This window comes from Pristiophorus japonicus, chromosome 4, assembly GCF_044704955.1.
Source record: "Pristiophorus japonicus isolate sPriJap1 chromosome 4, sPriJap1.hap1, whole genome shotgun sequence".
Lineage (NCBI taxonomy): Eukaryota > Metazoa > Chordata > Chondrichthyes > Pristiophoridae > Pristiophorus > Pristiophorus japonicus.
Window position 1 is genome coordinate 297,734,854 of NC_091980.1, and position 24,415 is coordinate 297,759,268.

The 24,415-nt window shown below is 54.1% G+C and overlaps 2 protein-coding genes across 3 annotated transcripts in view; both read right to left on the bottom strand.

Moving 5' to 3' along the window:
- LOC139262394 (DNA replication licensing factor mcm7-A-like) lies at positions 1–24,178 on the bottom strand. Its single transcript, XM_070877582.1, has 10 exons — positions 24,031–24,178; positions 21,656–21,770; positions 20,316–20,447; positions 18,681–18,764; positions 16,540–16,751; positions 14,264–14,445; positions 11,605–11,688; positions 11,337–11,505; positions 1,165–1,274; positions 1–476 (listed from the first exon to the last, which is right to left on the bottom strand). Exons 1-10 carry the CDS (start codon positions 24,142–24,144, stop codon positions 269–271), a joined length of 1,410 nt encoding a protein of 469 aa, XP_070733683.1. The 5' UTR covers positions 24,145–24,178; the 3' UTR covers positions 1–268.
- The window catches only part of LOC139263476 (serine palmitoyltransferase 2-like), a 206,951-nt gene that overhangs the window by 172,532 nt on the left and 10,004 nt on the right, over positions 1–24,415 (bottom strand). The gene's annotated exons all lie outside the window — the stretch shown is intronic.

Consider the following 24,415-nt stretch of genomic DNA (forward strand, 5'->3'; position numbering starts at 1 on the left):
AAAGGATACAAAAAGATTTTATTAACTAATTCTAATCAAATGATTTCCTGCATTGAGCTGGAATACATGGCACTGCTATAGGACAATACAAATCACACTTAAGCTGGACAGAGAGGAGGCACTGGTCACTGATGGCCAGAGAGTGGGCACTGGCCACTGATGGCCAGAGAGAGTATTTGAGAAACAGAGTCAGTGATGAGATGAGCCAATGTGAAGCAGGGCAGTGCCCGCCAGCATTAACAGCCGTGCACTGGCCGACAGGCACTGCTCACACGAAGGTGATCTTGGTGCGAGCCTGGTTAACTTGCCAGATGTTGAGCTCCTCGTATTCCTCCAGCGCAGCCTCGACCTGGGCCGGCGTGAATCCCTTCGACACGCATCGCTGCTCAGCCTCGGAGTACTTCACTTCCCGCACAGCCGTGTCCGCCACCATCTCCCGAATCATGGCAAAGATCACATCGGCCGGGCGCTGGGCTCTGAAACCACACAATTCACATCAAGTACAGCACGTGGCGAGCGAGCGAGGGCACGCAGCCCCAGGGGGGGGGGGTCACACACTGGGACACAGTCAGCCCCCGCCACCCCCCCCCCCCCTCAATACACGCCAGGCACAGTCTGCACCCCTCCCACTAACCAGTACCCTCCCCCCAATATACACTCTGGGAGACAGGCAGCTCACACCCCCACCTCCCCCCCCCCACAAAATACATACCCCGGGAGCGCACACTGGGCCACAGTCCGCAACCTCCACCCACCCCCCCCCCCCCCCCACAACAATACACACCCTGGGACACGCACAGTCAGAATCCTCCCCCAAAATATATGGGGTCACACACTGCGGCAGTCAAACACCCCAAAAATTCACCCTGCAGGACAAGTAGTCATGCATTAAAAAAAGGGGGGGGGGGTCAGGGTACGAGATGGGGGAGTGGGGGTGAGAAGGAAGACAAATGGATGAGTAAGTATGGGGGGGTGGGTGGGGGAAGATGAGGGAGATGGACAGGTCAGGTTAATGAGCGGAGACCCGTGGGCATTGCTCAATGGGACACCAACAGCACCACAGGACAACACTTTGGCCAAACCCCAGCACAGCTCCTGGCGCCCATCCCCCAGCCGGCCTGCTAGTCCCTCCCACAGTTACATACTCCCAGCTGGAATGCTCACCTGCTGGTCTGTCCACGGTCGCCCAGCAGAGAGTCCTTCGACATTTCCATCAGTCTCATGGCTTCATTCACATCGTCCTTCTCCACAGTGTCAACCAGGCGAAGCCGTGCCTGCGGAGACAGGAGCACCATCCGTCAAGAGAGAACAGGGCGAGGGGGGGGGGGAGAGAGAGAGAGAGAGAGAGAGAGAGAGAGAGAACAGGGCGCGGGGGGAGAGAGAGAGAGAGAGAGAGAGAGAGAGAGAGAGAGAGAACAGGGCGAGGGGGGGGGAGAGAGAGAGAGAGAGAGAGAGAGAGAGAGAACAGGGCGCGGGGGGAGAGAGAGAGAGAGAGAGAGAGAGAGGCGAGGGGGCGGGGAGAAAAGAGAGAGAGGCGAGGGGGGGGGGGCAGAGAGAGAGAGGCGAGGGGGGGGGGGAGAAAAGAGAGAGAGGCGAGGGGGGGGAGAGAGAGAGAGAGGCGAGGGGGGGGAGAGAGAGAGGCGAGGGGGGGGAGAGAGAGAGAGAGGCGAGGGGGGGGAGAGAGAGAGAGAGGCGAGGGGGGGAGAGAGAGAGAGAGAGAGAGAGGCGAGTGGGGGGGGGGGGAAGAGAGAGAGAGGCGAGGGGGGGGGGGGAGAGAGAGGCGAGGGGGGGAGGGAGAGATAGAGAGAGAGGCGAGGGGGGGAGGGAGAGAGAGGCGAGGGGGGGGAGGGAGAGAGAGAGAGGCGAGGGGGGAGAGAGAGAGAGGCGGGGGAGAGAGAGAGGCAAGGGGGAGAGAGAGAGAGAGCAGGGCAGGCGGGGGAGAGAGAGAGAAAAGGGAGAGAGAGAGAAAAGGGAGAGAGAGAGAGGAGAGAGAAAAGGGAGAGAGAGAGAAAAGGGAGAGAGAGAGAAAAGGGAGAGAGAGAGAAAAGGGAGAGAGAGAGAAAAGGGAGAGAGAGAGAAAAGGGAGAGAGAGAGAAAAGGGAGAGAGAAAGAAAAGAGAGAGAGAGAGAGAGAGAGAAAGAAAAGAGAGAGAGAGAGAGAGAGAAAGAAAAGAGAGAGAGAGAGAGAAAGAAGAAGAGAGAGAGAGAGAGAACAGGGCGAGGAGGGAGCCATTTCCCTTGGAGGGACACTCCTGCACGGACCCGAGCCTGTAATCCCGGCCTTCAACCCAACCGCCAGCCCGCTGCTGCCGTTCAGTCGCCACATCTGCTGTAGCAGCAACGGCCTGCCCCAGAATGGCAGGGCGTCAAGGTTCCAGCTCAATGCAGCAGCCCACCCCACACCACTTGCCTTGTGACACCCCCTTCCGTAACCGCTTGTCTACAGTACGGCCAGCTCGTTCAACAAGCCGGCACATCGATGATGGGCCGAACGGCCGCCTGCGTTGTTGTCAGATCCCGTCGCAATCCAGCGCCATCCTCCGGGGTCTCGCTGCAGCCTCACGCCAGCACTGTCAGACAGAGACAAGTGCAATGCCCTCTGGGATGCCCAGCAATTGCCCAAGTCTCCGCCTCTCAACACTGGCCATCTGGACAGACACTCCCTGAAAGCAGGGTACTGAGGACGGGAGAGGGGAGGGGGACGGGGACGGGAGAGGGGAGGGGGACGGGAGGGCATGGAGAGAGAGAGGGGGGGCATGGAGAGAAAGGGGGGGGCACAGAGGCGAGTCAGTGGAGCTGACACCTGATGGGTCAAGATCTTCCTCCTCTCCCCCTAAGTTCTGACCAGTAGACTGAATAGCAGCACTGATTGCATTTTGCACTTTGGCTGACAAGACTTGAGTCTGACTATCCCGGGAGTGACGCATGTGGGCAAGTGAAGGAGGTTCAAATAAAGTTCACGATCACAGGACCTGTCAAGGGAACAAAATGATTAATAAAAAGCATCATGATGACATCACAAGGGCGGAGGGTGGTAATAATTCCATATTAATTGAATCAATGGACAGGGAGTCAATTTTTTAAAAACTATTTAATTTGCTCCATTTGCTGATTTTCTAATTTTAATTCAATTTATAATTATTGTATATATTATTTTATTTTGTTTAATTATAATTAATCTTTATTATACTGATTTTATTGTTGTATACTCCTATATTGTATTATTTACAATGTAATTTGAATTACTTCCAGGTCCCTGATTGGAGCGCGGGCAGGTACAGCGGGAGTGGCAAGGTCGGGGCGAAGGAGTGACGAGAGACTGTAGTGGGGCGTGATCGGGGCCCAGGGGAGGCATGAATTCTGAGCCCAGAAGAGGCGAGGGCCCAGGGTCAGCACGGGCCCAGCCCACACTGCGATATGTGTGCGCACTAGGTCCATGCAGCAGAGCTGGTCTCCAGTCGTCTTGGTTAACCCTTGCCACTGGACCAAGACCTCGCTCTGTCGAGCCCGTGTGGTGGCTGGTGTACAACGGCCACCACACGTTAGAAAAATCCACCCACAGGCATCTTCCACCCTTCAGGATGTAGTTCGGAATCCGGAATATTAGGGCCTTCATTGAAACACCTGTGAACTCATCCCTGTTTGGCGTGGAAGCAAGTCATCCTTGATAGGAGCGACCGCCTATGATATATGACTAGCTGACCCGACACCCCCAACACCCCCCCACGCCATTCAATGAGACCATGGCTGATCTGTGGTCGAACTTCATGTGAGGTTATCCACTTTGGTGGCAAAAACAGGAAGGCAGAATATTATGTGAATGGTGACAGATTAGGAAAAGGGGAGGTGCAATGAGACCTGGGTGTCATGGTACATCAGTCATTGAAAGTTGGCATGCAGGTACAGCAGATGGTGAAGAAGGCAAATGGCATGTTGGCCTTCATAGCTCGGGGATTTGAGTGTAGGAGCAGGGAGGTCTTACTGCAGTTGTACAAGGCCTTGGTGAGGCCACACCTTGAATATTGTGTACAGTTTTGGGCTCCTAATCTGAGGAAGGACATTCTTGCTATTGAGGGAGTGCAGCAAAGGTTCACCAGACTAATTCCCAGGATGGCAGGACTGATATATGAAGAAAGACTGGACCGACTGGGCCTGTATTCACTGGAATTTAGAAGAATGAGAGGGGATCTCATAGAAGCACATAAAAATCTGACGGGATTGGACAGGTTAGATGCAGGAAGAATGTTCCTGATGTTGTGGAAGTCCAGAACCAGGGGTCACAGTCGAAGGATAAGTGGTAAGCCGTTTAGGACTGAGATGAGGAGAAACTTCTTCACGCAGAGAGTTGTGAACCTGTGGAATTCTCTACCGCAGAGAGTTGTTGATGCCAGCTTATTGGATATATTCAAAAGGGAGTTAGATGTGGCCCTTACTGCTAAATGGATCAGGAGGTATGGAGAGAAAACAGGAATGGGGTACTGAAGTTGCATGATCAGCCATGATCATATTGAATGGTAGTGCAGGCTTGAAGGGCCGAATGGCCTACTCCTGCACCTATTTTCTATGTTTCCCCACTGTGGCACTACCTTTGGATGACAAACCCGCTCATCAATCTCAGATTGACAATGAACTGACCCAGCCAGAGCAGCCGACAGGCTCCCGGCCATCCCTGGCACACGCAGGTACCCACGGCCATGATGCCAGCTATGGGCCAAGTGGAAGCAGCAAGCAGGGCGAAGCAAGGCGAGCAATCAGAGAGATGGGGCGCGGTCCGGGAGAGTGATTGGGTGCAGATGTTCCAGCGCCACAGTCAGTTTTGCAGGGGTTTGCACAGCAGAACAGACGGAATACAAACCCTGCACAACTCACTGCGGCCTGGCCACAGCCAAGCCCAGCAGCAAGTTCAAAGCCATGCCCCAGTAGTGCCAGCCGTACCCACAGCAAGCAGGGAGCCCGACAGACACTGCCCAACCTCGCCGCAGCTCGACAGCAGAGTCCCACCCCCAACCCCCCACATCCCGCAACCCCTCCCTACAGGACAGCAGAGTCCCACCCCGCACTGTACACACACCCTCCCTCCCCCACAACTGGACATCAGACTCCCAGCAAACACAGAATAAGCGACACCACTGGCAATCAACTCAATACCCAAGCAAAACAGCCTGCATTCAGCTCAGCTTTAAGCCGTCAACAACCCTCTATATAAAGGCCGAGACGTTCAATGACAGGCAGCAGGTGCACACTGAGCCCACCCCCAATGCGCCACCCGCCATATTGGTAAAGGCATGGACCGAGGGGATGGCCACAGGTGCAAGTGAGGGGCCGAGTGCCCATTTGATGCCTCCCCAGACTGGAATGCCTCGAATGCAGCCACGCTGGGCTGGCCGTGCTCAGTGAAACGTGGTCCCACGTGCGGCCAACAGGTAAAATATACAGCCCAATGGGGAGTCGGGAACGGCAGGGGGGCTCAGTCCAGCTCCACTGCTGGCCCGCGCATTGTGGTTGGCTCCACTGGCCTGCCTCCCCGGGCACTCGGCCCAGCCCCACATCCTCATCCACCCTCCCCGATCTTGCCTCCCCGGACACTCGCCATCCCCTCCACATCCTCCTCCTCGTCCCCACATCCTCATCCTCCTTCCCCGTGCACTCGCCCTCACCTCACCCCCCCCCCCCTTATTATGTATGTAGACCATGTATACTAACTGTATAGTCACATAAGGTGTACCACCAGAGGGCACTGTGGTGGGAGACCTGAGGGTCACCTGCATAGGTGTGCAGGGCCCAGTATAAAAGGCTGCCCACCATATGCTTGGGCCTCACTCTGGAATTACAATAAATGGGACTAAGGTCACTACAGCTCAAGTACAGTACTAGACCTCGTGGAGTCATTCATAAGAGTCTTAAAGACATAACATTTATCCTTCCTCTCCTCCCTAATCCCCACATCCTCATCCTGCACCCCGCCCCCCCTTCTGATAGTGCCAGTCCCTTACAGCTCCCCCCTCCCTGATAGGCACTGGAGTGGGACTGGCACTATCGGGGGGGGGGGGGGGCGGCAGTACAGTGGAGATTGGCACTTTGTTCTTTAACCAGAGGTTATACAACCCAAGCCCATCCCATGAAATTGCTGTAAAAACCCTTATGGTTCTCGAATGTCCTTTAGCGGAAGGAAATCCGTCAACCTTACCCGGTCTGGCCTATGTGACTCCAGACCCACAGCAATGTGGGTGACTCTTAAATGCCCTCTGAAATGGCCCAGCGAGACACTCAGCTGCAGAAGGCAGCTCCCCACCTCCTTCTAGAGGGTAATAAACGCCGGCCTTGCCAGCGATGCCCACACCCAGTGAATGAAATTGTGGTCGTATGCCTCTCGTCAACCTACTCCTGACACTGCAGCCCGTGCCCCTGTAGCTCTAGAAGTGCTTATACTGCAGTAGGTTTGAATCGTACTACCTGCACTAACAGCACTTTGGAGCTCCAGGAACCAGCACCTGCGCAAGTGCTCTGACCGACCCCACCCCACCCCGTTCACAATCCTTACTGGCCAACCGGAGACTGGTACACACACCTGATCGCCCTTGGGGCAACGGGACACGCACACACCTGCGCCAACCACAACCTCCGGACCACACCGGGTCATTAAAGGCAGAGGCTGCACTCCTACAAAAACTGCTGGCAAGACAGCATTCTGTCCTGAACTCCCGTGTCTCCCCCCACCCCCACCCCTCCGCCAATCCAGCACCCAATCCCCAGGAAGTGCTGAATCCCCGCCCCACCCCACCAAACCAATCACCCCCCAGACAGCACCCAATCCCCACAGACCGCTAACCCCGCCCCCCAGGCAGCACAGGTTATTACCTACAGATTTGTAGCAAATGCCACAGAAGCTGCATAGCCTGAGAGGATGTATATTCGGAGTCTGCAACAGCACCTCACCCAATGAGTAAGACAGTCAGATGAGCAATCATAAGTAGCCACTTGCAGATCCAGTCATCCTGTCCCGGGCCCGAGGCAGCATTCCCAGAGTCGGGAACGCCTCCTGTCCCAGGCCAGTATTCCCAGAGTCGGGAACGCCTCCTGTACCGGGCCAGTATTCCCAGAGTCGGGAACGCCCCCTGTCCACAAGGCAGCATCTCAGGCCAGCCAGAATTACACACACAACCGCAGCCCACAGGACATTAGTCTCATCGAAGGCAACCCGGGGTGGAAGGAGCTCGGCTGCTAAAAAGAAACAAAGCAAACTAAGGCTACACACCATCCGGGCCTTCGCTGGGTTGAGAACTGTGCCAAACGGGCGCGGGATTGGCTGAGCAGTGCTGCAAGTGCCCACAGTGCAGGGTATTCAGTGCCACTACCTGCACTGTCAGCACTTTAGCACTGACACAGCCCACAGACAGGCACAGTTCATTCTAATCACACAGGCATAGCCTAGGGACTGCATGGGTCACTAACACTTTCAGTCCAGGGACAGGCACTGGGCACTAATACTCAATGCCCAGGGACAGGCACTAGTCACTAACACTCAATGCCCAGGGACAGGCACTGGTCACTAACACTCAATGCCCAGGGACAGGCACTGGCCACTAACACTCACTGCCCAGGGACAGGCACTGGGCACTAACACTCACTGCCCAGGGACAGGCACTGGGCACTAACACTCACTGCCCAGGGACAGGCACTGGTCACTAACACTCACTGCCCAGGGACAGGCACTAGTCACTAACACTCAATGCCCAGGGACAGGCACTGGCCACTAACACTCACTGCCCAGGGACAGGCACTGGGCACTAACACTCACTGCCCAGGGACAGGCACTGGGCACTAACACTCACTGCCCAGGGACAGGCACTGGGCACTAACACTCACTGCCCAGGGACAGGCACTGGGCACTAACACTCACTGCCCAGGGACAGGCACTGGGCACTAACACTCACTGCCCAGGGACAGACACTGGTCACGAACACTCACTGCCCAGGGACAGGCACTGGGCACTAACACTCACTGCCCAGGGACAGGCACTGGGCACTAACACTCAATGCCCAGGGACAGGCACTAGTCACTAACACTCAATGCCCAGGGACAGGCACTGGTCACTAACACTCACTGCCCAGGGACAGGCACTGGTCACGAACACTCAATGCCAAGGGACAGGCACTGGTCACTAACACTCAATGCCCAGGGACAGGCACTGGGCACTAACACTCAATGCCCAGGGACAGGCACTGGGCACTAACACTCAATGCCCAGGGACAGGCACTGGTCACTAACACTCAATGCCCAGGGACAGGCACTGGTCACTAACACTCAATGCCCAGGGACAGGCACTGGTCACTAACACTCACTGCCCAGGGACAGGCACTGGTCACTAACACTCACTACCCACGGATGGCACGGGTCACTAACACTGCCACAATCACAGGAACAGACACAAGTCCATTCCAGCAGCTCAAACACTTCCTGCATTGGCTCCCGAACAGCTTAACTCGAACTTTTAAGGTTATGCCCCCTTGTTCTGAATACATCTATCAGAGGAAATAAATTCCTCTGTATCCTATCAAATCTATTTATAAATTTAAACACCTCAATAAAATCACACCTCAACCTTCTATACTCAACGGAATACAGGCCAAGTTGATGCAACCTGTCCTTATAAATATAACCCTCTCAGCTCGGGTATCATTCTGGTGCATCTACGCGCTGCACCATCTCCAGGGCCAATATACCCTCCCCCGAGGTGCGGTGCTCAAATAGAACAGATGCATTTAAGGGGAAGCTAGATAAACATGAGGGAGAAAGGAATAGAAGGATCTGCTGATAGGACGAGATGATGTTAAGTGCGAGGAGGTTCGTGTGGAGCATAAACACCGGCACAGACCTCACTGGACCGAATGGCCTGTTTGTGTGCTGTAAACGGAACGCAGTTACTCCAGATGTGACCAAGGTTCTGTGTAACTGAAGCCTCTCTTCTCCCTTTGTATTCCAGCTCCTTTCAGATAAAGGCCAACATTTCATTCGCCTTTCAGTTTCAAAATTCTCATCCTGGTTTACAAATCCCTCCATGGCCTCCTTGCCCCTCCCTATCTCTAATCACCTTCAACCTTCAACCTCACCCCCCCCCCCCCGCCCCCAGGTGTCTGCGCTCCTCAAATTCTGCCCCCCCCCGAACATCCCCGATTATAATCGCTCCACCATCGGTGGACGTGCCTTCTGTTGCCTGGGCCCCAAGCTCTGGAACTCGCTCCCTAAACCTCTCCGCCTCTCTTTCCTCCTTTAAGACGCTCCTCAAGACCTACCTCGGAGCAAGCTTTTGGTCACCGACCATAATTTCTTATGTGGCTCGGTGTCAAATTTATTTGTTTTGTCTTACAACACTGCTGTGAAACGGCTTGGGACGTTTTATTGTGTTAAAGGTGCTATTGAAATACAAGTTGTTGTCGCTTTTTATACTTGTGCACCAGACTTTGGTGATGTGTGTACCTGGACACCCAAATCTCTCAGCTCCCCCACATTCTCGCCATTAAGACAATACTCCAAAATGTGGCTTTTTTGGATCCAAAGTGGACAACACCTCACTTGGGCCACGTTGACCAATTAAAAAGGAGGAAAGAGAGGCGGAGAGGTTTCGGGAGGGAGTTCCATAAAAAATAGGTGCAGGAGTAGGCCATTCGGCCCTTCGAGCCTGCACCACCATTCAATATGATCATGGCTGATCATGCAACTTCAGTACCCCATTCCTGCTTTCTCTCCATACCCCTTGATCCCTTTAGCCGTAAGGGCCATATCTAACTCCCTTTTGAATATATCTAACGAACTGGCCTCAACAAGTTTCTGCGGTAGGGAATTCTACATGTTCACAATTCTCTGAGTGAAGAAGTTTCTCCTCATCTCGGTCCTAAATGGCTTACCCCTTATCCTTAGACTGTGACTCCTGGTTCTGGACTTCCCCAACATTGGGAACATTCTCCCTGCATCTAACCTGTCCAGTCCCATCAGAATTTTATATGTTTCTGTAAGATCACTTCTCATTCTTCTAAATTCCAGTGAATATAAGCCTAGTCGATCCAGACTTTCTTCATATGTCAGTTCTGCCATCCCGGGAATCAGTCTGGTGAACTTTCGCTGCACTCCCTCAATAGCAAGAATGTCCTTCCTCAGATTAGGAGACCAAAACTGTACACAATATTCCAGGTGTGGCCTCACCAAGGCCCTGTACAAGTGTAGTAAGACCTCCCTGCTCCTATACTCAAATCCCCGAGCTATGAAGGCCAGCATACCATTTGTCTTCTTCACCACCAGCTGTACCTGCATGCCAACCTTCAATGACTGATGTACCATGACATCCAGGTCTCATTGCACCTCCTTTTCCTAATCTGTCACCATTCAGATAATATTCTGCCTTCCTCTTTTTGCACCAAAGTGGATAACCTCATATTTATCTACATTATACTGCATCTGCCATGCATTTGCCCACTCACCTAACCTGTCCAAGTCACCCTGCAGCCTCTTAGCATCCCCCTCACAGCTCACACCGTCACCCAGCTTAGTGTCATCTGTAAACTTGGATATATTACATTCAATTCCTTTGTCTAAATCATTAATGTGTATTGTAAATAGCTGGGGTCTCAGCACTGAACCTTGCGGTACCCCACTAGTCACTGTCTGCCATTCTACAAAGGACCCGTTTATCCCGACTCTCTGCTTCTTGTCTGCCAACCAGTTCTCTAATCCACGTCAATACATTAACCCCAATCCCATGTGCCTTAATTTTGCACACTAATCTCTTGTGTGGGCCTTTTGAAAGTCCAAATACACCACATCCACTGGTTCTCCCTTGTCCACTCTACTAGTTACATCCAGAGCTTGGCACCCAGGCAACAGAATGGTGGAGCAATTATAATCAGGGATGCTCAGGAGGGAAGAATTTGAGGAGCGCAGATATCTCGTGGGGTTGAGGTTGAAGATTTTAGAGATGGGGAGGGGCAAGGCCATGGAGGGATTTGTAAACCAAGATGAGAATTTTGAAATTGAAAAGCAATCAGGAAGGCGAATGAAATGTTGGCCTTTATCTCAAAGGAGCTGGAATACAAAGGGAGGAAGAGGCTTCAGTTACACAGAATCTTGGTCACATCTGGAGCAACTGCGTTCCGTTTTAGAGAGTTTACATTGAGGCCAGTTATAGTGGGCAATGTCCACGTCGCACTGAGGGCGATGCTGCCAACCGAGACACACTTTCTTCCGCTCTTCCACCACCCCAGAGCCAGGACAGCAGCCGAGACCGAGCAGTAGAGACAGGCACCCAGCCCAGGGGGAGGCCCCGCGGCATTGGGAGGTACGCACCAGGGCCGTGGAGATACGCAGGATGGACAGCAGCGTCCTAGCCGAGGTGAATGTCGTGTCCTTGTTGATCCTGGATTCCTTCCTCATCTCCACGTAGGCCGCGGTGATGTAATCGGCCAGCGACTCGGGGACCAACGGCTGCTTGTTCTTGCACAGGGTGATGTAACGCCTGGGCGGGGAGGGTAAGGAACAGGCGATGGGTGGGCAGGCCACTTTCAATCAATCAACACAACTCCCCCACCCCACCCTGCTGCGACGGACACCTTACCTCATGAGCTTCATATCCAGCGGCTGGAACTGCGAGGGTGGCTGCTTACAGTGCTGGTGCACGTAGGTGATGTGCTGGGCGAGCCTGAGGGGGAACGGTGGAAGAGACAAAACGCAGATCACGCATACAGGAAGATGCACACATACATCGCCCATCAGACAATAACCGGGCGACAACACTAGGGGAAGCCCCAACCACCGCCTGTGCCCCACACAACCCCATGTATTGCTCTGACCCCGCCGCCCAGCGACGCTGTCTCAGCCCCTCGCCTGCATTCGAATACTCTGGCCTGCATCAGCGCCAGCGCGCACACACCCGGACAATCTTACAGCGCAAAGAACCAACCACCCCATCCCTCGGGACTGTCCCGACTCTCCAGTCAACGGCAATAGCTTCTCATCGATTTTCAACATCCGCATCACCAATCTCCTCTTAACCTCCTCTGCTCCGACTGAAAAGAGCCCCAAGTCTCGTCTCTCATGTTGTCTTACAGCACAGAAGGCCATTCAGCCCTTGGTGCCGGCTCCTCAGAACTGAAGCTTCAAATCCTTGGGATTGTCTCAAAATGCTTCTGTTAAGTCCTGACTCTAATGTACTGACTTACACGAGACATGCTGAAGTCAAGGTCACTCAGGACCTGCACCTTTAATTCCAGCTCTCCAGTGCTGCACTTGCCTGAGACCTCCCTTTATATACCTCAGTGGGACAGGTATGGAGTGTCTCCTGCAAGTGCACCCCTGGTGGTAAGGTATGCTTATTGTTACAGGTCATATCCAGTTACAGTCATGTATAGCATGGTAAGATACAGTTATATACAGTAATGTGAGATACATGACAGTTTCAGCGATGTCCCGGACGCTGTTCTTAAAGGCTCCAGAACTGGGCTCAATATTCTAACTGCGCCCTGTTTGCAGCGATGTTTGTATATCGCATCCTTGCTGGTCGAACTGAGCACCTTCAAAACCCCAGCTGTAATTAACTTCTCCTCCCCCTTTTAACGATTTACATATCTGTATCCCCAAGGCTCTCTGCTGCTCGACTCCTTTTAAACGTTGACCATTCAGTATTCATGTCCTCTCATTATTCTCTGACCGAAAGTCGTTCATCTGGCATTTCTCCAGGAGATTTCTGCTGCCTTAGGTCCCTGTTAATGACACTCCCTGTGTGTGTGTGTGTCTGCCTGTGAATGGAGTGTGTATAAGGCAGTGTTGTCCAACACGTTAGTCACGAGCCACATCTGGCTGATGAGCACATTTGGATTCCCAAATTCCGTGCTTGATGCAGTTCAGAGAAGGTCCACTCGGTTGATGCCGGGGATGAGGGGGTTGAGTTATGAGAAAAGGTCGAGTAGGTCGGGCCTGTACTCATTGGAATTCAGAAGAATGAGAGGTGATCGTATCGAAATGTATAAGATTATGTGGGGGCTCGACAAGGTGGATGCAGAGAGGATGTTTCCACTGATGGGGGAGACTAGAACTAGGGGGCATAGTCTTAGAATAAGGGGCCGCCCATTTAAAACTGAGATGAGGAGAAATTTCTTCTCAGAGAGTTGTAAATCTGTGGAATTCGCTGCCTCAGAGAGCTGTCGTTGAATAAATTTAAGACAAAGATAGAACTGATAAGGGGATAAGGGGAGTGGGCGGGGAAGTGGAGCTGAGTCCATGATAGTATTAAATGGCGGAACAGGCTCGAGGGGCCGTATGGCTGACTCCTGCTCCTATTATGTTCTTATATTGATGAAATGAAAGCTCAGTAAGATCTCACTGTGTGCGCTTGTTGGCAAAACCTCCCAGCACTGCGCTAAGCCACATCTCCGTTAACGTTCGTAAACCCCTCATTTCACTGCGTCCTCTGGATCACAAATTCCCAAACCCGTGACCTCTACCACCTAGAAGGACAAGGGCAGCAGGCACAATGGGAACAGCACCACCTCCACGTTCCCTCAAAGTCACACACACCGTCCAGACTTGGAAATATCCCTTCTTTCATCTTCGCTGGGTCAAAATCCTGGAACTCCCTCCTTCACGGCACTGTGGAAGCACCTTCACCACACGGACTGCAGCGGTTCAAGAAGGCAGCTCACCACCACCTTCTCAAGGGGCATTAAGGGATGGGCAATAAATGCCGGCCTTGCTAGCGACACCCTCATCCCAGAACGAATAAAAAAAGGTCACAAAACATCGCAAACATCAGGCTATCTGCTGATCTTACTCCCTGCACTCAACCCCCCTTTCTAGTCTGTTTTCCCCATTATCCTTTCCTCCCGTTTCTTCATCCTGGTTTTTCCCTTCCCGCCCCAGACTAGTTACTCTCGCCAGTCAGGGCAGAGTTGCCAGCGGTCACAGCAACATCACCATCTCGTACATAGGCCTCACCTGCTCACCGAACTAGTTCCAGACCTCCCCCAGAGAGGGGGAGGGGGGAGAACGCGCGCGGCTCCTCCCCCCAGCGAGACGCGCAGCCCCTCCCCCCAGCGAGACGCGCGGCCCCTCCCCCCAGCGAGACGCGCGCGCGCGGCCCCTCCCCCCCAGCGACGCGCGCGCGGGGCCCCTCCCCCCAGCGAGGCGCGTGCACGGCCCCTCCCCCCAGCGATGCGCGCACACGCGGCCCCTCCCCCCAGCGATGCGCGCACGCAGGGCCCCTCCCCTCCTCCCCCTACCTCAGGTCGTTGTCTCGGTCGGGTTTATCCTGTATGAGCCACAGGAGATCAAATCGGGAGAGCAGAGCGGCCGGCAGCTGGACATTCTGCTCCACGGTCTTCTTGGGGTTGTATCGGCCGTAGGCGGGGTTCGCCGCGGCCAGGATCGAGCAGCGGGCGTTCAGGGTCGTCATGATGCCAGCCTGAAACGGAAATCAGCGCGACACATTCATTCCCAACAGCTCACAGTGCAGGGTTGCAGCCCACCCTCGGCCCAAAGTACAGCTCAAAATAAAGAGATGGCCCCTTGACAGGGAGCGAGTCTGCTGAAAGTGGAACAGTCTGCCAGGGTCCCAGGGGAATCGAGACAGAGCCAGATTAAGAGGAGCACAGAGCTCTCGGAGAGTTGGTGAGACAGCACCCGAAGGACTGTGTGCAGTTTTGGTCTCCTTACCCAAGAAAGGATACACTTGCCATAGAGAGTGCAGCGAAGGTTCACCAGATTGATTCCTGGGATGGCAGGACAGTCGTATGAGGAGAGATTGGGTCAACTAGGCCTGTATTCACCAGAGTTTAGAAGAATGAGAGGGGATCTCATTGAAACGTACAAAATTCTGACTGGGTTGGACAGACTGGATGTTTCCCTTGGCTGGGAAGTCTAGAACAAGGGGTCACAGTCTCAGGATATGGGGTAGGAATGTTAGGACTGAGATGAGAAATGTTTTCACTCAAGAACCTGTGGAATACTCCACCACAGAAGGTTGTGGAGGCCAAGTCACTGAATATATTTAACAGGGAGATAGACAGATTTCTAGAAACAAAAAGCATCAAGGTGTATGGGGAAAAGTGGGAATATGGTGTTGAGATAGAGGATCAGCCATGATCATATTGAATGGCGGTGCAGACTCGAAGGGCCGAATGGCCTACTACTGCTCCTATTTTCTATGTTGTGGGGCTGGAGGAGGTTACAGCCACGGGGAGGGCAGGGAGGGATGTGAAAATGAGAATTTGAAAATCAAGCCAATGTAGATCAGTGAGCACAGGGGGTGATGGTGAGCGGGACTTGGTGCGAGTTAGGACACGAGGCAGCCGAGTTTTGGATGAGCTGAAGTTTACGGAGGGAGGAAGGTCAGGCGGGAGTATGTTGGTGTATTTATTTGGGGGGGGGGGGGCGGCAGTGGGATGCCACAGGGATCAGTGCTGGGACCCCAACTATTTACAATCTATATTAACGACTTGGAAGAAAGGACAGAGAGAAACGTAGCCAGGTTTGCTGACGATACAAAGATGGGAGGAAATGCAATGTGTGAGGAGGACACACAAAATCTGCAAAAGGACATAGACAGGCTAAGTGAGTGGGCAAAAATTTGGCAGATGGAGTATAATGTTGGGAAGTGTGAGGTCATGCACCTTAGCAGAAAAAAAAATCAAAGAGCAAGTTATTATTTAAATAGAGAATGATTGCAAAGTGCCATGGTACAGCGGGACCTGGGGGTACTTGAGCATGAAACACAAAAGGATAGTATGCAGGTACAGCAAGTGATCAGGAAGGCCAGTGGTATCTTGGCCTTTATTGCAAAGGGGATGGAATATAGAAGCAGGGAAGTCTTGCTGCATTTATACAGGGTATTGGTGAGGCCACACCTGGAGTACTGCGTGCAGTTTTGGTTACCATATTTACGAAAGGATATACTTACTTTGGAGGCAGTTCAGAGAAGGTTCACTCGGTTGATTCCGGAGATGAGGGGGTTGACTTATGAGGAAAGGTTGAGTAGGTTGGGCCTCTACTCATTGGAATTCAGAAGAATGAGAGGTGATCTTATCGAAACGTATAAGATTATGAGGCGGTTTGACAACGTGGATGCAGAGAGGATGTTTCCACTGATGGGGGAGACTAGAACTAGAGGGCATGATCTTAGAATAAGGGGCTGCCCATTTAAACCAGAGATGAGGATAAATTTCTTCCCTGAGGGTTGTAAATCTGTGGAATTCACTGCCTCAGAGAGCTGTGGAAGCTGGGACACTGAATAAATTTAAGACAGAAATAGACAGTTTCTTCAACGATAAGAGGATAAGGGGTTATGGGGAGTGGGCAGGGAAGTGGAGCTGAGTCCATGATTGGATCAGCCATGATCTTATTGAATGGAGGAACAGGCTCGAGGGGCCGTATGGCCGACTCCTGCTCCTATTTCTTTATGTTCTTATGTTCCTCGAGAGCGATGTGCAAAGGGCAGAGTGGAAGAGCACGGTCTAGACAAGCCAGTCCCAATCCCAGGCCCTCGTGGGTCTGCACTTGCCTTGGCGATGGAGATGGTCTGCTGCTCCATCACCTCGTGAATGGCAGTCCGGTCCGAGTCCATCATCTTGTCAAACTCATCGATACAGCAGATCCCTTGGTCAGCCAGCACCAGAGCGCCGCCCTCCAGAATCATCTCCCCGGTGACCGGGTCCTTCATCACCGCAGCAGTCAGACCCACGCCCGAGGAGCCTCGGCCGGTGGTGTACTGACCTGGGGGCAACACACAACAGTGTGGATCAGTACCAGTCCTACACACACAGCACGGGGTCAGCACCGGTCATACACACACACACACACAGGACACAGTTTGCACACAGCACAATCCGTCCACCATGTCCTGCTGTAACCAGCCTCCCTTTACTTGGATTCCAATCTCTGCCCTCCCCCCCCACCCCCACTCACCTCCCTTCTCCTGACCCATGCCCCTCTTCACTCTGTTACTCCTCTCTGGTCTTTAACCTCTCGCCTTACTTTCCACATTGCTCTTTGCAGGCAATGCTGGGGAGAGCGCGCTGTCCTGGGACATTATCCCTGAGGGACAGAGAACACCACGGCATCCCTAACCTGCGAGACTGTAGTCGGGTTCCACGCCACAGGGCAGGTACTGCCCACCCATGCACCCAGCAGTCCCTTGCCCCCGTGAAAGGAACTCGCAGGAACATGGGTCATCCAGTGTGGGGCACAGAGAATGGACACGGCCCCAGTCCGCCCCTGGATGCAGCACAACCCTTCCAGCAGACAGTGGCCGCACTGCAGGCTCAAGTGTTGGGGTTGCTGCAATGGGAGGGAATGCAGGCAGGGGACGAAGGCCGAGGAGGGGGGTGGGGGGCCGAGGAGGGGAGACGGGACGTACGACCGAGATGAGGGGGGGGGGGACCGAGGGGGGGGGGCCATACGACCGAGACGAGGAGGGGCCGAGACGTGGGGGGGGGGGGGGGGGGGGAAAGAGAGAGAGAGAGAGAGAGAGAGAGAGAGAGAGAGGGAGGGGACCGAGACGAGGAGGTGGGGGGAAAACCGAGACGAGGAAGGGAGGGAGGGGGAGGAGGAGACAGAGACGAGGAGGAGGGGTGGGGGCGAAGACGAGCAGGGACAACCTGGGACCTGGGGGGGGGGGGGGCCAAGACGAGGAGGAAGGGGGTTGGAGACACACGACCCGAGACGAGAGGGGACAGAGACGAGGGGGGGGGGGGGCGGCGAGAGAGATGGGACCGAGATAAGGAGCGGGGGGGAAGGAAGAGACCGAGACGGGGGGGGGGGGGCACACACACCGAGACGAGAAGGGGGGGTGGGGAGAGAGACGGGACCGAGACAAGGAGGGGGTGGAGGAGACCGAGACGGGGCGGGGGGCACACACACCGAGACGAGAAGGGGGGGTGGGGAGAGAGACGGGACCGAGACAAGGAGGGGGGGGGGGGGGGGGACACACACACCGAGACGAGAAGGGGGGGTGGGGAGAGAGACGAGGAGGGGAGGGGGACCGAGACGGCGAGGAGGAGGAGGTGGCCGAGATGAGGAGGAGGAGTGGGGGGACGAGACAGGGGGGGGGGGTGTGGCCGAGACGGGGAGGAGGCCGAGACGAGGGCCAAGACAAGGGGGGGGGGGGGGGCCGAGACGGGGAGGAGGGAGAAGTGGGAGGACGAGACAAGGGGGGGGTGGCTGAGATGGGGAGGAGGGAGGAGGGGGGGTGGGGGGACGAGACAAGGGTGGGGGGGGGACGACACCGAGACGAGGAGGGGGACGGGGATCACATCTTCAGGCTGGCGAATAGTGTGTGGCTCAGAGGGATTAGAATTAATCCCCGACCCCCCCCTCCCCCCCCCGGACTGACTGAACAAGCCGCTGAGAGTTGTTGATGCCAGGTCATTGGATATATTCAATGGGGAGTGAGATATGGCCCGTACGGCTAAAGGGATCCAAGGGGTATGGAGAAAAAGCAGGAAAGGGGTACTGAGGGAATGATCAGCTGAGCTGCACTCACACGAAGCAGATTAAAGCCCTCATTAGCTAACCACTGGAGTACACGATTCTCACAGTGCACACCAGTGCTCCACACCCACACGAGGACAGTGAGGCAGCACAAATATCACACTGCACGATCCGACTCGCAGTCAGAGGGAGTCTGGCGGGGTCCGCACTTACTCCTGGGTGCCAGCCGGTCTATGTAGCAGAGCAGCTGGGACTTCGCCACTCCGGGATCTCCCATCAGACAGATGTTGATGTTTCCTGAAAGCGAGAAGAGATGATCAGTGTCAGGAAGAGACGGATGCTCAACAGTCACTAACAGTGCGAGCGATGTGCGCGGAGGCAGGGCCAAATGCGACCCTTCCGCGAGACTCAGCGGGCCAGAGGCTCGCCTTCCATTGGCCTGCCTTGCTCGATTCCTGCGGTGCTAACTCTCTTGCTAGCCCTCGATGGGGGTAAAGTTTCTCCCAATTTAACATAGTAATTCGAATAGAGGAGAGACAGCATAGAGGGATCTGGATGTCCTCGTACATGAAACACAAAGTTAGTAGGGGATAGAATTAATCCCCGACACCCCCCAGACTGACTGAACAAGCCGCAGAGAGTTATTGATGCCATTTCATTGGATATATTCAAGAGGGAGTTAGATATGGCCCGTACGGCTAAAGGGATCAAGGGATCTGGAGAGAAAGCAGGAAAGGGGCACTGTGGGAATGATCAGCCATGATGTTATTGAATGATGGTGCAGGCTCAAAGGGCCGAATGGCCTACTCCTGCATCTATTTTTAATGTTTCTATGTTTAGTATGCAGGTACAGCAAGTAGCCAGGAAGGCAAATGGAATGTTGGCCTTTATTGCAAGGGGGATAGAGTATAAAAGCAGAGAAGTCCTGCTAACTGTACAGGGTAATGGTGAGGTCACACCTGGAGTACTGCGTACAGTTTTGGTCTCTGTATTTAAGGAGGGATATACTTGCATTGGAGGCTGTTCAGAGAAGGTTCACTAGGTTGATTCCTGAGATGAAGGGGCTGCCTTCTGAAGTCAGGTTGAGCAGGTTGGGCCTGTACTCGTTGGGAGTTCAGAAGAATGTAGGAGGGGCAGTGATCTTATTGAAACATTAAGATTCTGAGGGGGCTTGACAGGGTAGGTGCTGAGAGGATGTTTCCCCTCGTGCAGGAATCTAGAACTAGGGGGCATAGTCTCAGAATAAGGAGTTGCCCATTTTAGAGGGTGGTGAATCTTTGGAATTCACTGCCCCAGAGAGCTGATGAGGCGAGGTCATTGACTATATTCAAGGCAGAGATGGACAGATTTTTGAATAAGGGAGTCAAGCGTTATGGGGAGTGGGCAGGCAAGTGGGTTGAGGCCAAGGTCAGATCAGCCATGATCTTATTGAATGGCGGAGTAGACTCGAGGGGCCAAATGGCCGACTCCTGCTCCTATTTCTTATGAGCACACTCATTCCCAAGGACACACTCCTCAAATCAGACCGATTTCAGGGTGAGCTCCACCCGCCCACCCTCGAATGAGGTCAGGTAGATTTCTGGTGGCCAGTTAATCACCGGGACAGAGCCGATAGACCAGAGACGCCCCAAACACAAGCGGTCAGAACCACAATGCCAACTCGGCAGGACAGAGAGCATGGCCCCCTCCCTTTGCACTGTCGGAGGGGCCGTCTTTTGGATCAGACGTTAATCCGAGACCCCATCTGCACTCCCCGGTGGATTTAAAAGATCCACGGCACTATTTCGAAGAAGAGCGGGGGATCCTTTGGGGGCCTGGTTCACCTCTCCTCCCTCCCCTCCCCCTCACCTCGGATCCTCATCCCTTTGGGGGACTGGTTCACCCCTCCGACCAGGAGCAGGAGCAGGGCCTTCTTCACATCCTCGTGCCCGTAGATTTCAGGCGCAATCGAGGCCGCCAGCTTGTCGTAGAAATCCTCCTCTGTAACAGGAGACAGGGTCAGTCCATTGCACGGGGTGGGGGGGGGAGGCAGTGCACCGTATCGGAGAGGGCCAGGCTGCAACCACTGACACATCACTCGACCAAGACACTCCACCGCAGCTCAGGCACCGACACTTCATTCAATAAACGCCGCAATCACACCATCGCCCTGGGTCTGGCTTCCGAACAGCTTTTCAAGGCGCAGGTAGAAAGGGAGAAAGCAGGGGGGGTTATGCTTGAACTGTACAAAACACTGGTTAGACCGCAGCTGGAGTACTGCGTGCAGTTCTGGTCGCCATATTACAGGAAAGATGTGATTGTACTGGAGAGGGGATTTACAAGAAAATTGCCGGGACTGGAGAATATTGGCTGTGAGGAAAGATTGGAGATGCTGGGTGGGTTTTCTTTTGAACAGAGGAGGCTGAGGGAAAACCTGATTGAGGTGTATAAAATTGAGGGGCCGAGATAGATTGGGTAGGAAGGACCCGTTTCCCTGAGCAGAGGGGTCAACGACCAGGGGGCATAGATTTAAAGTAATTGGTGGGAGGTTGAAAGGGACAATGTCTTCACGCAGAGGGTGGTGGGGGTCTGGAACTCACTGCCTGAAAGGGTGGCAGAGGCAGAAACCCTCACCACATTTTAAAAAGTGCTTGGATGTGCACTTAAAGTGCCGTCATCTGTAGGGCTACGGGCTGAGAGCTGGAAAGTGGGATTAGGCTGGGTAGCTCTTGGTCGGCCGGCGTGGACACGATGGGCCGAAATGGCCTCCTTCCGTGCTGTAAATTTCAGTGATAAAGCAGTCAGGCCGTTACCGGTTTACTTGTCGACGTCACATTGGCGACGACAACAATCCACAACGACAGAGCATGGGCATTAACTGCAGCGAGCACGGAACGCCATGCCCGAATCTATCGCACCCGCCACTCACACAAGCCCAGCTCCCCCTTCTCACGCACAATGGACATGTCATGGCCTTGTCTTATCTCCCCCAAGGATGCCCGCCCTGCTGACTCTCGCTGGGTTACTGACCCACTAACCCAAAGGGGCGGAGACGTTACAGCAGGTCAGCAAACACAGCTCAGAGACCAGGGGGGGGGGGGGGTCAAACCCGGAAGTCTCGGCGCATCAGCTCACTGTCATATATCCGCGAACAGGCACCCAATCACAGTGCACGCGACTGCCAGGGGATGCAGCACTGCACCACTCACCCGTGATTTGTCTCAGCTCTTCCTCGCTCAGCTCCTGCGATCCCAATTCATCGTCTTCAGTTTTAATCATCTGACAGATCCGGTGGGCCTCCAGGTAAGTCTCCGACAGGAGCCCCTGAAATCAGAGCCATCAGTTACCCCACAGCACCAGCTCGGTTACTGACCGGACACCACCCGGGCCATCAGTTACCCCACAGCACCAGCTGAGTTACTGACCGGACACCACCAGAGCCATCAGTTACCCCACAGCACCAGCTCAGTTACTGACCGGACACCACCAGAGCCATCAGTTACCCCACAGCACCAGCTCGGTTACTGACCGGACACCACCCGGGCCATCAGTTACTCCACAGCACCAGCTCGGTTACTGACCGGACACCACCCGGGCCATCAGTTACCCCACAGCACCAGCTCGGTTACTGACCGGACACCACCCGGGCCATCAGTTACCCCACAGCACCAGCTCGGTTACAGACCGGACACCAGAGCCATCAGTTACCCCACAGTACCAGCTCAGTTACTGACCGGACACCACCAGAGCCAGCAGTTACCCCACAGCACCAGCTCAGTTACTGACCGGACACCAGAGCCATCAGTTACCCCACAGCACCAGCTCAGTTACTGACCGGACACCAGAGCCATCAGTTACCCCACAGCACCAGCTCAGTTACTGACCGGACACCACCCGGGCCATCAGTTACTCCACAGCACCAGCGCGGTTGCTGACCGGACACCACCAGAGCCAGCAGTTACCCCACAGCACCAGCTCGGTTACAGACCGGACACCAGAGCCAGCAGTTACTCCACAGCACCAGCTCAGTTACTGACCGGACACCACCAGAGCCATCAGTTACCCCACAGCACCAGCTCGGTTACAGACCGGACACCACCAGAGCCAGCAGTTACCCCACAGCACCAGCTCGGTTACAGACCGGACACCACCAGAGCCAGCAGTTACTCCACAGCACCAGCTCAGTTACTGACCGGACACCAGAGCCAGCAGTTACCCCACAGTACCAGCTCGGTTACTGACCGGATGCCAGGACCAGCAGTTCCATTCCTGGGCTGCCCACCGGGACCCAGAATGACCATACAAGCTGCCGGATTGTACAGCCCACCGCTCGACTCCTGTCCCACAGGGAAAGCCTGTAGGTGGTTCCAGCACGCAGTCTTTTTGAGGGGAATTAAACCGAGGGGAGGCAAGGGGAGCAGTGCTGGAAACCAGAGACACAAACAGCAAAGCTGGCAACAAACAGCAGGACCGTCATCGTGTGAGAATCCCTTCCGTGTACACAGATATACGTAGGGTTAGGGTGAGAGATTGCCCATCGTGTTCAGATATACGTAGGTTATGGGGTCAATGTGAGAGGTCCCCGATCGTGTATAGAGACAGACGTAGGGTCAGTATGTTAGATCCCCGATCGTGTATACAGATACACGCAGGGTTAGTGCGAGATCCACGATCATGTATACAGATATACGTAGCGTTAGGGTGTAAGATCCGCGATCGTGTATACAGATATACACAGGGTTAGGAGTCAGTGTGAGAGATCGCCCATCGTGTACACAAAAAAACGTAGCGTTAGGATTTGGTTTAATCCAACATGATTTAAGGTTTTTGCTTTCTTTTTACTTAGCTAGCTTGTGGATTTATGTTGTATCTAGAAATAATGAAATGGTTTAAATTGCTTTAAGTTGATGGTGGCAGGGCAGGTTGGGAAAGCAGTTAAAAAGCTGACAGGATCCTGAGCTTCATGAATAGAGGCAGAGAGGATAAAGGAAAGGACGTTATACTAAACCTTTACAAAACATTGGTTCGACCTAAACTGGAGTACTGTGTCCAATTCTGGGCACCGCACTTTAGGAAGGATGTGAAGGGAGCAGAAAATATTTACAAGAATGATTCCAGGGATGAGGGACTTCAGTGACATGGATAGACTGGAGAAGCTGGGGTTGTTCTCCTTTGAGCAGAGAAGGTTGAGAGGAGATTTAATCGAGGTGTTCAAACTCACGAGGGGTGTGGACAGTAGATAGAGAGAAACTGTTCCCATTGGCAGAAGGGTCGCAAACAGGAGGACACAGATTTAAGGTGATTGGCAGATTAACCAAGGATGACATGAGGACATTTTTTCTTTAATGTAGCAAGTGGTTAGGATCTGCCTGAAATGGTGGTGGGGATAGATTCAATCGCGGCTTTCAAAGTGAGTTAGACAAGTACCTGAAGGAAACAATTTGGAGGGCTATGGGGAAAGGGCGGGAGAGTGGGACTGGCTGAGGTGCTCTTACAGAGAGCCGGCACGGGCTCGGCAGGCCCAATGGCCTCCTTCTGTGCTGTAACCGTTCTGTGATTGCAGCAATCCACCGAGAGCTCTTACCTGGACCACCTGTCTGAAGCCGGACCTCATCATGGGCAGGAAGATGCCGGTGATGCCAACATGGTCTCCGGGCTGTGCCAGCCTGGTGTTTTCCCCCCGGCTAAACACCGTCATGCTGCGGGGAATGTTCCCCACCGGCACCTGGTCACTCTGCGGAAACAAAGGGCCCATCAATATCCAAACACAGCGATGGAGGAGCAGCAGCTCGCAAACTTTCTTTCTCCCCGCTCTCTCTCTTCCCCCCCTCCCCCCATCTTTGCCATCTCCCCCTGCCCCCTCACCGCCCCCCCCAACTCTCTTCCCCCCCAACCCCTTCTCTCTTCCTACCCCCCACCCCTTCACTCTCCCCCCCCCCAAACCCCTTCTCTCTCTCCCCCTCCCACCC

Excerpts from the sequence above, each read along its gene's own strand:
- LOC139262394 (XM_070877582.1), bottom strand. The coding sequence starts at position 24,144 with ATGACGGTGTTTAGCCGGGGGGAAAACACCAGGCTGGCACAGCCCGGA. Across the intron at positions 11,689-14,263 it reads GACCGAGACAACGACCTGAG|GCTCGCCCAGCACATCACCT; the intron begins GTAGGGGGAGGA and ends GTTCCCCCTCAG. Across the intron at positions 477-1,164 it reads GACCGTGGACAGACCAGCAG|AGCCCAGCGCCCGGCCGATG; the intron begins GTGAGCATTCCA and ends GTGTGGTTTCAG.